At 50.0% G+C, this 17,676-nt stretch overlaps 1 protein-coding gene across 3 annotated transcripts in view; it reads left to right on the top strand.

The window, feature by feature from the left end:
* Positions 1 to 1,299: 1,299 nt before the first annotated feature.
* SLC35D2 (solute carrier family 35 member D2) overlaps positions 1,300 to 17,676 on the top strand; it is a 55,303-nt gene continuing 38,926 nt past the window's right edge. For 2 of the 3 annotated variants that reach the window (XM_054727343.1, XM_054727344.1), the window contains exons 1-3: positions 1,300 to 1,447; positions 15,705 to 15,738; positions 17,485 to 17,571. In XM_054727343.1, the coding sequence (XP_054583318.1) occupies positions 1,314 to 1,447; positions 15,705 to 15,738; positions 17,485 to 17,571 (255 nt within the window). In that variant the 5' untranslated portion in view covers positions 1,300 to 1,313. Of the gene's footprint in view, positions 1,448 to 2,213; positions 2,477 to 2,754; positions 2,917 to 15,704; positions 15,739 to 17,484; positions 17,572 to 17,676 lie in introns of all 3 variants that reach the window. The other variant, XM_054727345.1, reaches the window with a different exon arrangement.

Below are 17,676 nucleotides of genomic sequence, written 5' to 3'. Positions count from 1 at the left end.
TTCCGCTCCACTTGTGACCTTAACAGAGTAAGGATGAGATTTTAACAGCGATGTAGTCTTGGAAGTATGGACATAGAAACAAATTAAATGAAAATATTGTTAAGGCTGTCATTAAAAGTGACTTCACTGTTTTGCAGTCAAAACTTATTTGGAGACTCACTGGAAACTTAATTAATTTTTTAGGAAATTAACCAAAATGACTTCAAGTTCAGATTATTTTATTCAACTTGCCTATGAATTCATTTTCTATTTTAAAATGGTCTTGTGTGTTTTTTCTTGTTTTGGGTAATGTGGACTCTTCCTGCCTTTTTTAGTGCTAGTTATTTGTCAAAAGGTCTGCTTTAGTGCTTATCAATGTGGAAAAATTTCTTGGTTGTTCAGTGCCTACAATAGAAAAACAATTGTATGTCATGGATGTAATTAGGCTCAAACATCTATTTAAGTTGAAATATTTAGCTTTTCTTAAAAGCTAAGATTTCAGATTTTTAAAGTTAATTATTTACAATGAAAATACGGGACACTTGAAAAATTGCTGAAGCAGGTGGATTCTGGTCAGAGCAGGCGGTTCTGGGAGGGAGTGGTAACCGCCGGGAGCCGGAGCCGAAGCCGGGGAGCCTGGAGCCCGCACGCCCCCGGGGCCTTCCGAACGGAAGTGAACACCGCACCCACGAATGTTGGTGGAAACGTTTTGTTAAATCGCCCTAAACTGGGAACAACCTGCAGGCCCCAATGGCGAGTGGACACACTAGCGCCACTCAACACTGAAAAGAAACGTGGGCGGGCCGCCCAGACGAAGAGAGCAGGAGGCCTTCAGGGAGGACCCGCTCCCGGACTGCAGAGAAGGCAGAGCTGGCCTTGGCAGCGGAACAAGTTCTGATGGGCTGCAGTCGGCCAAAGGGCCCTGGGGGTGATGGGAATGCTGTCTGGGTGGTGACATGGTGTGTGCATTTGTCAAAAACTGCACTGTGGACTCAAAACCCGCATTTCACTTGATGTACAGTATGCCTTTAAAAAGTACCGCAGGAAGAAAGTAAAACCAACCCTAAAACTTCACTGAAGCGGCCTCCCCGAGAGCTGAGGAGCAGGCAGGGCTCCCAGCCGCGCTGCCCGCCCGGCACAGGTGCCCGCGCGGCTCCTCCCGCGCCCGCAGCTTTGGGGCGCCGGCCCGGCCGCGCCCACACGTGGGGTTCCCGCTGGGGCCCTTCCTGTTTGGACTGCGCCCTCTCGGGGCGACGGGGCGGAGGCGGAACTGGGGTGGGGCGGCCCGGAGTGGGGCCGAGGCGGGCGGGCGGGGCGGCGGGCGGGCGCGGGCCATGACCCGCCAGGCCAACGGCGCGGGCGCGCACCCCGCCTCCGGCCGGCTGCCCCAGCTGCTGTCGGCGCTCTTCTACGGGGCCTGCTCCTTCCTCATCGTGCTGGTCAACAAGGCGCTGCTGACCACCTACGGGTGAGGCGGGCGCCGGGGTCCGGCGGGGCGCGGGGGTCGGGGAGGGGGGGGCGCCCAGCGGCGACCGGAGCCGGCACTTTCCGCGCCGCCGGCGGGGATGGGCGCGCCCCGCGAGGCCCCCCGGGCCCGGAGCGGCGGGGCTGCGGCTGCCCTCGGGGCGCTGAGGCCGGGTCGGCGGGCGGGCGGGCAGGGCCGGAGAGCGGAGTCCCAGTGCCAACGGGCGGCGGAGCTCCGCACCTTGACCGGGTTCACAGGGCCCGGACCTTCCGAAAACCCAGCCAAACCGAACCAAGTCCTCCTGCCTCGGTGCCGGGCAGCCTCGCCACTGCTTCCTCCCGCGGGACACCCCGCGGGGCTGTGCGGCGAACTTGGTCCCAGTGCCCTCAGGTGCACCATGAGCTGAAACAAGTGGACATTTTAAAATACTACGTATCTAGATGTTCAATAATCGTATCAGTCCTGAGCGGATGAGTTCATTTGCATTGTGTGATCATTCTCAAACGACCAGCACGTTCATGGGAAACGGGGGAAAACAATGGGAAGTTCCCAGAATTAGTTCCCAGCAAATTTGTGGTTCCTTGAACCTGTTTGTAAGGACTAGAAAAACCTGTTTAATTCTGCTGTCACAGTAGCAGCGTTCAAAGTTGTGAATTCAGACCCAGCTCCACCACTTAGTGGCTGCCCTCTTGGGCCAGACCCACAGTCAACAAACAGTGTTCTCAGATGCAAAAGCTGGATAATTACAATCCTGTAAATTGCCTCCCAGAGCTTTGCAGGACTTGTCATAAGTGAGGCTCTTTGCAAACTATACTTGCTGCGGACTGTAAAATCAGCATTTCATAAAGAGCACAAAGAGATGTCAGAGTATCTTCAGCCTTCTTATCATACTTGAGAAAGTGGAGACCCACATGGGCTGGGCTGGTTACACCTGCAACATACTTACTGAGCAGCACCTACTATGCGCCAAGCAGTTGCAGGCACCAGGGAAGCAGCTGTGAACAACACAAAGCCTCTGCCTGGAGGTCCCAGGTCAGTGGTGGAGACAGAAAATAAACAAGTGGGTTCCACGAATCAGCAAGGCGGTTTCAGCTGTGAAATGAGTGCCCGGTGGAGGGGTTGGTGCTGCAGCATTCCAGGCAGCAGGGAAGGTGTTGAAGGGGCATGGGCGTGGCCTGCTGCGGGAACAGAGAGAGGGCACTGAGGCTGGAGCTGAATGAGCCAGTGGGAGGAGAGATGACTGGGAGGTCGGCAGGGAAGGCAGGATCAGATCATTCAGTAATATTAATGAAGCACCTGTTTTATGCCAGGCATTGTTCTAGGCACTTGGGATACAGAAGTGAATAAAGCAGATCAACATCCTAAGTGTCAGAGGGCGTACAACCATCCTCCCAGAGCTTACACGGAGCTTTCTAGGAATCTCTCTATATAAAAGCCCAGCGACCTGCACAGCAGAACAACCAGAATGACCAGTGGCTATGACATACACTGTGGCAGCCAACCATCCTGATCTGGGCCCCAATCAGCCCCTACTCCCTGGCTGGCTCCGCCCCCAGTTGGCCCCCAACACACCAGTCGGGGGTGGGGCTGGCCGGCCAACCACCCATGGCCCTTCACCCCTGCCAGCCCAGCCTGATGGGCCCCCATTGGGGCAGGCTGGCCAGACCCCACCCATGCACGAATTTGTGCACCAGGCTTCTAAGTTAAGAAATAAATTGCTAGAATTTATGTCATGGTAGATGTGGCTGTGCAGTCAAGAAAAATAAAATCAGTCAGGAAAGGGAGTGAGGTAGGGAGTGTGGGCATGGGAAAGAGTTCCGTCTCATCATGGTCCATGAAGCCTCACCAAGGAAGTGACATTTGAGCCAAGACCTTTGCAGGGGAGGGCAGTGCCCAGACAGCCAGCAGTCCTGTCACATATTTACTCATCCTAGCTTGGGTGGGAATGAATGGTACTAGGTGGGTCCCAGGTGATGGGTGGGAATGAATGGTACTAGGTGGGTCCCAGGTGATGGGTGGAATGAATGGTACTAGGTGGGTCCCAGGTGATGGGTGGAATGAATGTGTAGGGCCTTTGTGGCCACCGTGGAGGCTCTGAGCTAGTTGGGAGCCACTGGAAGGAGCAGAGGATAGCATGGCCTAAATCACTCTGGCTGCTGTGTTGAGATCAGATAATGGGGGACAAGCGTGGACGCAGGGAGGCCTTCAAACCAAACAAATTATTTTAATTGCAGTCTGAATGCAATTGCAAGCCCCTTGGAAGGTTTTACAAAGGGAATGATATGACATAATTTGAGTCTTTAAAAAGATTTCTTTGGCTGGTGGGTGGGTGGAACAGTAATGATATTGGAAGCAGGGGGAGACCTAGGAAGCAATTGCAGTTTTCTAGATAATTCTAAGAGATTGCTTGGACTGGGGCAGGGTTAGCGTGGGATATGGGGGAGCAATCGTTGGCGGGTATGTTTGGTGGCCTGTGGCTGTTGGTCTCCAGTGTGTTGCGGCATGCTTGCTGGTGTCCTTGGGAAACAAAGCCCGCTTTAAAGAAATCAGAACGGCCCAGTGCCTAAACCTGGGTCATCTAACACACGCAAGGAAGCCAACGAAAGAAAAAGAGAACTCGAACTCCTCTGGTACAACACGAGAGAACACGATTCGTGGGCGTGGTTGGGAGTTATGCCAGGTGACAGGGGAAGCTCAGCCCCGCTTTCTGAACCTCAGCGAGCAGGTGCACTTTCTGGCAAGGTGGTCAGTGCCTTATGTGGGATGCAGGGAGCGGTCAGCACCGCTGGCGTGCTTTGCAGGGGAGGGCAGTGCCCAGCCGGGAAGAGTGTTACAGGAGGCGTCCCGTGCTCTAGCCGTTCGTTCCATCTTCAACATGTCGTGTTCCGTGACTGAAGGAGAAAATAGCGTTTTTGTCTCAGCAAGACAAAATCCTTATCACCTTCTATGTGAACGGTTCATAGTTCTGTAATGTAATGTTACGCAACTGGAGAACCCTGTTCAAAGAACATTGTTCATTCTCTTTTCTCAAAATGCTTCAGGAGCAGGTTTGAGGGGAGGAGGGTTGGTGTGATTTGGTTACAACAATAACCACAGAAATCTGATCTGAGCATTATCCGCTCAGGGACGATGTGTTGTAGGTTGGAAGGAAGGACGGACCTTAGTCCTCCCCTCCCTCACAGGGTCGTGGGGCTGTAGCTCAGGGGATGTTTTTTCTCTTTGGTTTTGAGCAGCTTGGGGTTGGGGTGCAAGACGGATGGGTGGCCTTAGTTATCTGTTTTAGTTATTTCATTTGGTCTTAGTTCAACATAATGCTATCTTTTCCTGGTTGGACAGAGGGGTCACCGGCGGCTTTGAACTGCCGGACAGTGCTGGGATGAGCGGGAAAAGCAAGGCTTTCAGCGTCACGGTGGTTGTGCAGGTGGTTGGTGGTTTTGTTGCCATTTTACTGCTATTCTTTATGACATGAAAAGATTTAGAAATGATGCTTTAAAAATACGGAACTAAATGGCATTCACCTCACAAGCACGGCTGTGTGTCTACTGCTCTCTGCCTCCCAGGGCGTGGGATCACCCAGCAGCGGCTCCCAAACCGCCTGGGAATGAGCCACTCGGAGAGGCTTCTAGAAGAGCCACGGCCTGGGCACCACCATGGGGGAATGGGAAGTCTACGGTAAAAAACGAAACCAGTTCTTAATTTTCTCAAAACTTGAATGAAAACGTGCCTCTCTGGAAGACGCTGGTCGTGGAGGGGCCGGTGGCTCCCCCGTCCCCGCCCTGCACAGGTCCCTGGGGACTCCTCCCTCTCCCCCCCCTCCCCCCCGCCAGCTCCCTGCTCCCTGTGCTGGCACCTGAGCCCCGGGACTCACAGTGGAGAGGCCTGGTCGTCTGGTCAGCCTCTGGCTTCAGCGTACACGTGCAGCATCCTGAGCCGTGGCCGCTGGCCTGTGTCCTGCCGTGGCGGCTCCCAGGGCCACGTGCTCCAGCCCCCGTGGGGAAGGCCGTGGGGGGCGGGGAGGGGGCTCCCCGCAGCCCTTCCCTGGGGCCCAGCGGTCCACAGGGCCAGCCCTGGAAGCCACGTGACTCCCGTGAGGCCCCCACCTGGGCTGTCACGTGTCCAGCACCGCTGCCTCCTTTCATCTGCCTCCTTCCTTCAGTGCTTGAGCAGCTCTGACTGTCCCGAGAGAAAAACCACTCTGGGTGGTGGGTTTGACTTTAAATTGTTGATCACGAGCCTCAAACAGCTCTCCTTGTCCCAAAATGGCTCTTTCAGGCTTTGCTCTTTGATGTGACATCTCCACACCCCTATCCTCCTCCTGCCTTTTTAGATCGAAGACAGATGCATAGATTGACCTACTTCTTATATAAATGGGTCCACACTACAAGTGTCACATATTTACTCATCCTATCTAATAAAAGAGTAATATGCAAATTGACCATCACTCCAACACACAAGATGGCTGCCCCCATGTGGACACAAGATGACCACCACAAGATGGCCAGCAGGGGAGGGCAGTTGGGAAGGAACAGGCCTGCAAAGGAAGGCAGTTGTGAGCAATCAGGCTAGCAGGGGAGGGCAGTTGGGGGGACCAGTCCTGCAGGAGAGGGCAGTTGGGGGGGACCAGACCTGCAGGGGAGGGCAGTTGGGAGCAACCAGGCCTGCAGGGGAGGGCAGTTAGGGGTGACCAGGCTGGCAAGGGAGGGCAGTTAGGGGTGACCGGGTTGGCAGAGGAGGGCAGTTGGGAGTGACCAGGCCTGAGGGGAGGAAAGTTGGGGGGGACCTGGCCAGCCGGGGAGCAGTTAGGTGTCGATCAGGCTGGCAGGGGAATGGTTAGGGGGTAATCAGGCTGGCAGGCAGAAGCGGTTAGGGGCAATCAGGAGGCAGGCAGGTGAGCGGTTGGGAGCCAGCAGTCCTGGATTGTGAGAGGGATGTCCGACTGCCCAGGTATGGTGGGGTCTCTCTTTTCCGTGTCCAGCACGGAAAGAGAATGATCCGGTTCTTTGAGTAGAGGGGCTGGGGATTGAGAGATAAAAGAGACAAGATACAGAGATAGAAGGAAAAAGCTGGGACCGGGTGAATTGCTGCTCTCTTCTGATGGAGAGACAGTGACCCAGAGCCGATGCAGCATGTTTATTTTTATACCCCCAAATACCAGGAAGTTTCACCAAAAGTCAAGACAAAGGAGATCATTTGCATTCTTGAGTGGGCCTGAGTCCTATTCATTCCTGGTGCTTGACTGGATTTACATATCAAAACCCACTCCCTGGCACCTGGGCTGAAATGAAGGTCAAGCTGACAACACACTTGCCTTTTTGGCAAAGCGTGTTCCCAGGGCGTGGCTTTGCCAATGCCACTGGGTTCAGCTGACAATAAATAAAGAATGCCCATGTGCCTTCCCAGGTGTTTAGGCCCAATCCCACTGGGCAGTCAGACATCCCTTGAGGGGTCGTGGGATTGGGCCTAAACAGGCAGTCAGACATCCCTTGAGGGGTCCCATATTGGGGAGGGTGCAGGCTGGGCTGAGGGACACACACAGCCCCTGTGCACAAATTTCGTGCACCGGGCCTCTAGTCTATAATAAAAGCGTGACATGCTAATTAGACCAGACGTCCTTCTGGTCGAAGCTGGGGCTGCAAGGGAAGTGCGGGTCCTGGATGCCAGAGGGAGGCTGGTGCCGGCAGCCGGGGGAAGGAAGGCATACTCTTGCTCGAATTTCATGCATCGGGCCTCTAGTTTATTGATAAGTAGTTTTCTTGAATCCAAAAAGGAGTTGGGAAGGGGACTTTCACTTAATTACTTAATTTTTTTGAGGATCACCTACATCCTCCCCATCACTTTTTATTATGAAAAGTTTTAAGCATACAGAAAAATGGAAAGCAAAGTACAATGAACACCCATATACACACCACTGAGATGCAATGGTTAACATGTTGCTATTTGCATTTTTTCCTCAGAACCATTGAAAGTAAGTTGCAAACATCATGATACTTCACTCTGAAATACTTCAACATGCCTCTCCTGAAATACGGATATTCTTCTACATAGTTACCATTTTTTTCTGTTAAATTTAACAGCAATTTCCAAAAACAACCTAATACCAAATTTGTACTTACTCCTATTGTCCCCAAGAAGTTTTTATAGTTGTTTTTATATATTTGAATGAAGAGCCAGTCAAGCTTCATGCACTGCATAGAGTTATGTCTTTATTTTCATCTAGAAAAGGGCCTCATTCCCCCTCTTCCCCATGCTATTGACTGTTGGAAAGCCCTGGCCAGCTGTGTTGTAAAATATCCCATGGTATGGATTTCCTGATTTATTTTCTTAAGTCTCACTGAATTTATTTCCCTCCATTCCCTCCCTGAAAGTTAGATCTACAGACTTGATTACATTCAGATTAGACATTTTTGGCAACACGACTTCATTGCTGACCCTGTGAACTTCCCATTACAGCTTACAGGGGCTGTCTCGCCATTAATCATGCTGCCTGCATTTGAAGTCTTAATTAAGGTGGAGAATGCAAGTTGCATGTAAGTCTGAAATTTACTTCTAACTGATTTGAATGGAGAAAAGAGAAAGTTCAGCTAAAAGAATTGTTGACTTTCAAGTACATATTTCTTCACTACAAGAGTTAATATTTCTTATAAGATCCCTCTCAGATTTAGAGGTCATGAAAAACATTAAGAAGTTGAAGTGATTATGTTTATTTTATAAACACGTTTCAATTTTTGATAATATGTATAAACTCTCTGCTGAAAGATGACCCCTGCACACTTCTCCCCCCTCCTCTCTCCTCTAAAACTTCTTTTATAATGTAGCATCTGGTCTGTCATTATAATCCCACAGTTGTTTGACTCTGTTCTGTTTAGATGGATACAGTGATCAGGAACAGCCCTTTACCACAATGTCTCCGTTCCAGGGTTCTTTATTTTGATTTGACTCCTAATGGGTGCATTCCCTTGTCAGGTAGTTTTTTTATGGAGAGTTCATGGCTGCTGTGTTAATCATGTTCAGCATTCTTTTCTTTTTTAAAATATACTTTATTGATTTTTTACAGAGAGGAAGGGAGAGGGATAGAGAGTTAGAAACATCGATGAGAGAGAAACATTGATCAGCTGCCTCCTGCACACTTCCTAATGGGGATGTGCCTGCAACCAAGGTACATGCCCTTGACTAGAATTGAACTTGGAACCCTTCAGTCTACAGGCCTACGCTCTATCCACTGAGCCAACTGGTTAGGGCATGTTCAGCATTCTTAACAGATTTTCTGTAACAGGTGTGCCTTTAGATCTGAAGACTCAGTTTATTTATTTTCCTTATGCCACAGAAATGACTTTCTTTTATCTTTAAACTAGTGGCCCGGTGTATGAAATTCGTGAACATTAAAAGGGAATTAATTAGAGGAAATATTTTAAAATTGTGATTTGCCCTTTCTCTAGAATAGAAGTGTCAGAGATGAAAGAAAATTAGTAAAATGTATATGAAAATCTCCCTCCTGTCAGAGTCTGGGGCATGCCACGGGACCCAGAATCAAGTCCCCGCCCACCCGTGTGTGCCTCGAAATCGAATGAGACCCAGACCTGGCTGGCCCCACCCCCACTGGGCGAGACTCAGACCTGGCTGGCCCCACCCCTGTCAAGCCCCGCTGGGCGGGGGGCGTAGCTTCAGGTCCCCTGGCCCGGCGCCGGGGCAGGGGTGTGGCCTGAGGTCCCTTGTCAAGCTCTGCTGGGCGGGGGGTGCAGCCTGAGGTTCCCTGCCCCGGCCTGGCACCACGCAGCCTCAGGTCCCTGCTGATTGGTCGTTACAGCATCACAGTGTGACGACCATTTGCATTTTAGCCTTTTATTATTATGACTAGAGGCCCGGTGCATGAAATTCGTGCACGTGTGTGTGTGTGTCCCTCATCCTAGCCTGCACCCTCTCCAATCTGGGACCCCTTGAGGGATGTCCGACGGCGCTCTCATAATCCAGGACTTCTGGCTCCCAACTGCTCGCCTGCCTGCCAGCCTGATCACCCCCTAACCACTCCCCTGCCAGCCTGATTGATGCCTAACTGCCCTCCTCTGCAGGTCTGGTCACCCCTAAGTGCCCTCCCCTGCAGGCCTGGTCACCCCTAACTGCCCACCCCTGCAGGCCTGGTCCCCCCCGCAACTGCCCTCCCCTGCAGGCCTGTTCCCCCCAACTGCCCTCCCCTGCTGGCCTGATTGCCCACAACTGCCCTCCCTTGCAGGCCTGGTCTCTTCCAACTGCCCTCCCCTGCTGGCCAGCTTGTGGTGGCCATCTTGTGTCTACATGGAGGCAGCATCTTTGACCATATGGGGGCATCCATCTTGTGTGTTAGACTGATGGTCAATTTGCATATTACTCTTTTATTAGATAGGATAGAGGCCTGGTACAGGGGTGGGGGCCAGCTCGTTTGCCCTGAAGGGTGTCCCGGATCAGGGTGGGGGTTTCCTTGGGGCATGGGGCGGCTTGGGTGAGGGGCCTGTGGTGGTTTTCAGGCCGGCCACGCCCTCTGGTGACCCAAGTGGAGGCCCTGGTATCTGGGACTTATTTATCTTCCATAATTGAAACTCTGTAGCCTTGAGTGGAGGCCAGGGCTGGCCAGGGCAGGTGGGAAGCTTGGCTTCCTCCATCGCTGGGGGAAACTCAAGCCTCCTGCTTGCTCCAGCTCCATGGCTGCCACCATATTTATTGGGTTAATTTGCATACTCGCTCCTGATTGGCTGGTGGGTGTGGCTTGTGGGCATAATGGAGGTACGGTCAATTTGCATGTTTCTCTATTATTAGATAGGATAATTTTCTCTTTTTATTGAGTTCTTCACACCAGGCTCAGCAATTAGCCCTGCATGGGTGTTTGTCTGTCTTTCATATCTGTTTATCCTTGAGTTTGTCTTTTTCCTCTGTATGCACTCTGATTGCCTCCAGTGCTGGTAATTCCGTTTTCAGCAGCGGTCATTTAGTTCCGTGTCATTTCTAAACTTTTCATGTGGCAGGTATGTTGTTTTGGTCCTCAGTTGGTTTCCATGGATCTGTACACTCCCTTTTCCTCTCATTTGATTGTTTTATCTTCTCAATTTGAAGTCTTGTTTTGTTGACATCACCTTTTTTGTTGTTGTTAATCCTCACCTGAGGATATTTTTTCCATTGCTTTTCAGAGAATGGGAGGGAGGGGGTTGGGGCAGAGAGAGAAACATCAATGTGAGAGAGACACATTGACTGGTTGCCCCCTGCACACGCCGGTAGGGTGGGAAGGAGAGTGAACCTGCAACCCAGGTCCGTGCTCTTGACTGGGAATCGAACCCTTGACCTTTGTATGTGTAGGCTGGTGCTCCAACCAGTGAGCCACACCAGCCAGCGTGTCATCATTTTCTTATTAAGGTGTTCTTTAGCCGGAAGCAATTATGAAGAGTTCCTTCTCTCCATGTGTCTTGTTTTCTTCTAGGCTGGCTCTTTGTCTCCCTCCTGTAAGCCTTTTGTTGTTGTTGTTTTACTGTTTGCTTATATTGTTGTCTTTTATTTTGTTTGCTGTCCCAGGTTGTAATCTCCAGGAGGCAGATTCTGAGATTTGGGGGAAGTATTCGAGGGCCACTCTTGGGGTTCACTCCAGCGCAGGGGATGAGGGAAGCAGGGTTAGGCAGGGGGAGAGGTTGGGCTGTGCTGTGCTCACAACTAAGCTGATCCCACTCTGAACGAGTTGTCCTGAGTTGGGGTGAGAGGCCGTAGCCTTTCTACGTCTGCATAGACCAACGGTTGGAATGCAGGCTGCTCTCAGAGAGGGCGTGTGCCATGGCAAGGCAGCATTTTTCAGCGGAGGATGCGCTTGGGCTCCTAGGGAGTGAAGAGGGTAGGTATCCGGGTGGCACAACCCAGTGTCCATCCACTAGAATCAATTTTATTCTCACGTGGTACTGTCCAGATATTTATCCTGATTTTTCATTCTCTTCTTACCTGTCTGAAATAGGTGTGTTTCCTTCTGATAGGCAGGTCGAGGGCTGAGGTCGTTTGTTTTTTAGTTTCCCCCTATTTCTGTAGCTTGAGAGAAGGACTGGGAGCCAGTGAAGGGTTGGACAGTGAGTGAGCCGGGTGAGGGGGTGGGCTGCCTACAGAATGGTGTGAGGTGGGGGTCAGGATTCTGCATCTACGTTACCCCGTGCCATTTGTGGAAAGACACCTTCTCCCCATTGCTCTGCACTGTCACCTTTGTCACGAATCAGTATGTGTCTGTGTCTGACCATCTCTGTTCTCTTCCACTGGCCTTTGGACTGTCATTGTCCAAATAGCACCCGTCTCATTTCTTGTAAGTTGACAATGGATGCTGACATCCAGCAGAGCCATGTTTTCTTCAAGATCATCTTGGGCAATCTTTGTGCTCCTTGTCTTTCTGTTCAGTTTTAGGATCAGCTTATCAATTTCCTCAAAGCACCTGCTGATGTTTGTACAGAGATCGCATTGATTGTGGGCTCAGTTTGAGTATGATGGTCCTTGCTACAATAGTGGATTTCCAATCTGAGAACTTCATATTTACTTTTTAAATATTGGCTTATAATTTTATATGTAGAGGTGTTGCTTGGAAATCTTTTATTAGATTTACTAGAGGCCCGATGCATGAAAATTCATGCAAGAATAGGCCTTCCTTTCCCTGGCTGCCGGCACCGGCTTCCCTCCGGCACCTGGGACCCGGGCCTTCACCCTGGCTGCCGTCTTCCGGCTTCACTCCAGCCAGAGCTGCCTTCTGCCTTCACTCCGGCCCTGCTGCCCTCCTGTAGCTCTCTCTATCCCTTGTCCCCCCATCATAGCAGGCATCCCACCCTGCCCCAGCCATTCCACACCTGCATGCGCACACTGCCCAGAGGCCTGGAGTGGCCACTGCCATCTTTGTCACATCAATTTGCATATTCCCTCCTTATTAGCTGTGGGTGCTGCCATCTTTGTTGCTGAGTGGTGGTCAATTTGCATATTCTGCCTTTATTAGATAGGATACCTGGGTATATTATTAAAAAGAAAAACCACCCAAAAGAATGTAATGAATCACTATGCAGCCATCACTCATTTTCAACAGCTTTGTTGCATTTATATCCCTCCTCCCAGCTTATTTGGAAGCAACTTTAAAATACACAGAGTGGCCAGATTATTATGATCTCTGAACGCATAATAATCTGGCCACTCAGTGTGCGTGTGCGCACATATATATTATATATATATATATATATATATATATATATATATATATATATATATATGAGGCCCGGTGCATGAATTAGTGCATGGGTGGGGTCCAGCCAGCCTGGCCAGGGGAAGGGGACATGGGTGGTTGGCCAGCCTGCCTGCTGGTCGAACTCCTGGTCGAGGGGACAATTTGCATATTAGCCTTTTATTATATAGGATATACACTGAGTGGCCAGATTATTATGTGTTCAGAGATCATAATAATCTGGCCATTCAGTGTATATCATAATAGGTATTCCAATATGTATTTCTAAGACATAAGAAGGACCTTGTTTAAAAAAAATAAACATCGCCCAGGGTGAGGAGGCGACGTTGCTTCTCCTGGTCTTGAAGCTGCCAGACCTGGTGGGGGGCCCACGGGGAAGGCCGCGGAGGAGGGCGTGTGAGCCACGGCCATGCAGGCCACACCCACGCAGGCCGTCTCAGCTCTGACACGAGGAGGCATGGAGACTTCCAAGGAGTGGGCCACTGGTCATTCACCACGAGCAGCCAAGCAGACGGGAGAGCCAGGGGTGGGAAGGACCCAGCAGGCCCGCGGGGCCTGGGGCTGACGCACAAGGGCCTGGCGGCAGAAATCACCGAAAAGCCACAGGTCATCGAGACTACGAGAGTGGACGGGCCGGTCCGAATCAGGCTCTGAGCATGACTGAGAGAGCCCTCGGCCTCAAGCTCTGCGGGAAGGACAGGGGATGCTGATGGAGAAGGGGCCGAGGGCAAAGAGAACACAAAGCCTCGAAGTCTGTGCGTCCCGGCCGCTTTCCTCCGGGGTCTCTGCCTGCGACCACCGTGCCAGCGTGGGCCTCTCCGTGGGGCCAGCAGAACACGGGTCAGCCCTGCCAGGAACCCCTCCTCCCAAACTGCTGACAAACAAAGCCTTGCAGAATGTTTGCTTCTGCTGATAGTCTTTCCTCCCTAACCTCAAATTGGGGTGCAAACACCGCCATTCTGGCCTGCGGTGTGGGCTGGTTGCGGGTGTGGCTCGGACTGAGTGGTGGCCCTCACAGGCAGATCTAGAGCAGACCAGGCAGGTGCCGCCTCCTGTCCAGCTGTTAGAGACGCGCATGAATGTCTGCTGCCCCTAAAACAACACAATGCCCAATATCATTTTGTACCTGAAAATCTACACTAATAAAAGAGAACATGCAAATTGACCATACCTCCGCTATGCCCACCAGCCAATCAGGAGTGAGTATGCATATTAACCCAACAAAGATGGCATGGCCACGGAGCTGGAGCGAGCAGGAAGCTTGGGTTGCCCCCGGCGATGGAGGAAGCCAAGCTTCTGCCTGCCCTGGCCGGCCCTGGACTCTGCTCAAGGCTACAAAGTTTCAATTGTAGAAGATAAATAAATCCTAGATACTTGCTTCCAGCCGGCCCTGGCCTCCACTCAAGGAGGCGCTGAAAAAAAGAAAAAAAGGAGGGGCTGGGAGCCTGGATCGCCAGGGGGCATGGCCAGTCTGAAAACAGCTCTCAGCTCCTCCCAGGCTGGCCACACTCCCATGGGGTGAGGGTCCCCATTGGGGGGCTTGGCCAGCCTGCAAACAGCCCTCAGCCCCTCACTCAGGCTGGCCAGGCACCCCAGCAGGGACCCTCACCCCATGGGGGCATGGCCGGCCTGCAAACCACTACAGGCCCCTTGCCCAGGCCGCCCCACACCCCAAGGGAACCCCCACCCTTCCAGGAGACCTTCCGGACGTTCTTCTGGACAAAGCCATGGTGGCGGAGCTGAGGTAGAGGTGGTTAGAGGCCAAGAGGGGAGGGCAGTTGTGGGTGATCAGGCCAGGATGGAACGGCAGTTGTGGGTGATCAGGCTGGTGGGGGGCGGGGCCGTTGGGATAAGCAGACCAGCAGGGGGGCCAGTTGGGGTCGAGCAGGATGTCAGTGGGGGTCAGTTGGAGGTGATCAGGCCAGTGGGGGGGCAGTTTGGAGTGAGCAGGCCAGCAAGGGGGCAGTTGGGGGCAAGCAGGCCAGTGGCGAGGGAAGGTGGGGGCAAGTAGGCCAGCAGGGGGGGCAGTTGGGGGTGAGCAGGCTGGCAGGGAAGGCAGTTGGGGGCAAGCACACTAGCACGGGGGACAGTTGGGGGTGATCAAGCTGGAGGGGGGGCATTTGGGGGCGAGCAGGCTGGCGGCGGGAGGCAGTTGCGGGTGAGCAGGCCAGCAGGCAGAGTGGTTAGGGGCAATCAGCAGGCAGGCAGGCAGGTGAGCGGTTAGGAGCCATCAGTCCCGGATTGGGAGAGGGATGTCCGACTGCCAGTTTAGGCCTGATCCCTGTAAACCAGCAGTAGGACATCCTTCGAGGGGTCCCAGATTGGAGAGGATACAGGCTGGGCTGAGGGACACCGCCCCCCGCCCCCGCACGAATTTCGTGCACTGGGCCTCTAGTGTAGAAATAATTCCTTGCACCATAAAATACCCAGTTAGTGTTAGTTTGTGTTTTTTGGTGCTAGTGTAAATGACGTCTTTAAGATTTTCATTTTCTTTGTGTCTTTCTGGTATAGAGATATTTTTTATATGTTGGTCTTGTATCCAATAATCATGCTCAAGTATTCATTACTTCTGATAATTTTTTCCTTTGGCTTCCTATATACACAATCATGTTGTTTGTTAATATAATGACAGTCCAGCTCAAGAGGCAATAACATTTGCCAGGTTTTGCAACCATCAGTTTAAAAAGTAAAAGAGAAACCAACAGATAAGAAGTGAACGAATTTGATGTTAAGATTTCATCTAAGGTGGAAAAAAGTTGAAGACTTTTTAAATAACGCCTATCACTGTGTATTATAGACTGTCTTCAGATTTTTTAAAAATTTCTTTATTGATTAAGATATTACATATGTGTCCTTATTCCCCCATTCCCCCCACCTCCCATTTATGCCCCCACCCCCCTGTTGTCTGTGTCCATTGATTAGGCTTATATGCATGCATATAAGTCTTTGGTTGATCTCTCCCCCTTTGTCTTCAGATTTTTATGAGTTGCTAAAATCACTTATTATTCTATGTTGTTGTTTTTTTTGTTTTTTTTTGTTTTTTTGTAGTTTCCCGTCACCAATTGTTCTTGGAATTGGACAGGTAAGTGGAAAAAAGTCAACCTCTTAATTAGTCAGTACACGTGGTACAGTTTTAAGTGCTTTTATTTAAGACTGTGGTTTACAAATTTACTAATCTGATCATGGTTCTTTTGGTGAAGCAATATGAAATAACACATATTTTATGTCATTCTATAATTTAGGAACAGTGTATTTGTAGGAAAAACAAGTACTGATTTTAATTTCCTTAATGGAATTTAATTACTTTAAAACAAGGGGCCGGAAGACTGCCGTCTCCAAGGTCTGTCTGGTGGGTAAGAAAGGAATGGGCTGGAGGCGGGGGCGGTGCCTGGAACATAGTTACCAATGAGGTGTGCACCTGCTACTCAGTTTAAGCCTCTGTGCTAGCGAGGAAAAGGGTTGGGGAGATGAGTGGGGCCCACGAGGCCCTGATTATCAGAACTCCAGAGTTTCTTCAAGAGAAGCAGGGTATTTGAGTTTTTACATCACATCTCCCATTTGTAAATGCCAGCAATGGATTCCAATTTCACAAACTCTCAGTGGGCCAAACAGAACATGTTTGCTTCCCGTGGTTTGTGATTTTTGTTCTCAGGTATAAAGTTGACCTGGAAAATCTTTCAGACTAACATGCTTGGCTGTTTCTGAAATTTTCCATTAATATTAATTTGTGGATTGCTTATTCTTTTGTCATAGGCTGGTGATTTCCAGTAGACAAGTGGTAACAGGCATCAGAAATTTTATTTGTCCTGCTTTGCTTTAATTTATAGGGAGAAAAATGTAAAATTGTGGAAATTATATCTTGTTAACTGTAATTGTGAATCTGGAAAAGCTGTCATTTATATGATTAAACATTGTTCTGATTACATGTTTTGCTAATAAGGTACTCTTTGAAACATCATGCTAGGGAGAAAAAAATAAACAATATATTTCCTTAAAGTAAAAAAAAATGTTATCTTTATGTTTCATTGTGAAAATAAGTAGAGAAAAGCATTTAAAAGATTAGTGATAAACTGTCCTTGGTAATCCCTGAGGCAAATAAAATCACTGCTGTACTCAAGGTAAATAAAGTCTTTTTGATTTTTAATCTGTTGGGGGAAGAGGCCAGCAGACCTATTTTTAAAAGTCTGAATTACAGAATATTTTAAATAAGTGTTAGTATATTTCTATAAGAATTATAAAGTAAGTCATAAATATAAACCACAGTTATAATTCAGCATGGGTCCCATTAAGTTTGTAAACTTATTAGGATCAAGGTTAAGGATTATGATCATGTTGAAGGAGTCTTTAAATTTTTGCATCCTAGTCCTAGCTGGTTTGGCTCAGTGGATAGAGCGTGGGCCTGCATACTGAAGCATTCCAGGTTCTTTTCTGGTCAAGGGCACAGATGACCCGGGTTTCAGGCCTGACCCCCAGTAGGGGGTGTGCAGGAGGCAGCTGATCAATGATTCTCTCCTGTCCATTTAAAAAAATATATTTTTATTGATTTCAGAGATGAAGGGAGAGGGAGAGAGATATAGAAACATCAATGATGAGAGAGAATCACTAATTGGCTGCCTCCTGCGCCCTACTGGGAATCGAGCCCAAAACCCAGGCATATGCCCTTGACCCGACTCAAACCTGGGACGCTTCAGTCTGCAGGTTGGTGCTCTATCCACTGAGCAAACCAGCTATGACAGATATATTGCTTTTTGATGAATCTGTTTTCTTCTGATGTCTTTGTACCTTTCAGCCACATATTTTGCTGAAGTTTCTTTCCCCCCTTTTTTAGATGGCGGCTACCATAATGATACTGTATGTGTCCAAGCTAAATAAAATAATTCACTTCCCTGATTTTGACAAGAAAATTCCTGTAAAGGTATGTGCGTAAAAGGATATATAGCTGTGATGGAAGATGTGAAAATATTACATAATTGCTATGACGTTCGCAGTGGGGTTCAGGATCTGAAGGAGGGGTCTCTGC

This window comes from Eptesicus fuscus, chromosome 15 (assembly GCF_027574615.1).
Source record: "Eptesicus fuscus isolate TK198812 chromosome 15, DD_ASM_mEF_20220401, whole genome shotgun sequence".
Taxonomy (NCBI): domain Eukaryota; kingdom Metazoa; phylum Chordata; class Mammalia; order Chiroptera; family Vespertilionidae; genus Eptesicus; species Eptesicus fuscus.
Note: the sequence above shows the minus strand (reverse complement) of the source record. Positions and strands in the feature narration are given on the sequence as shown.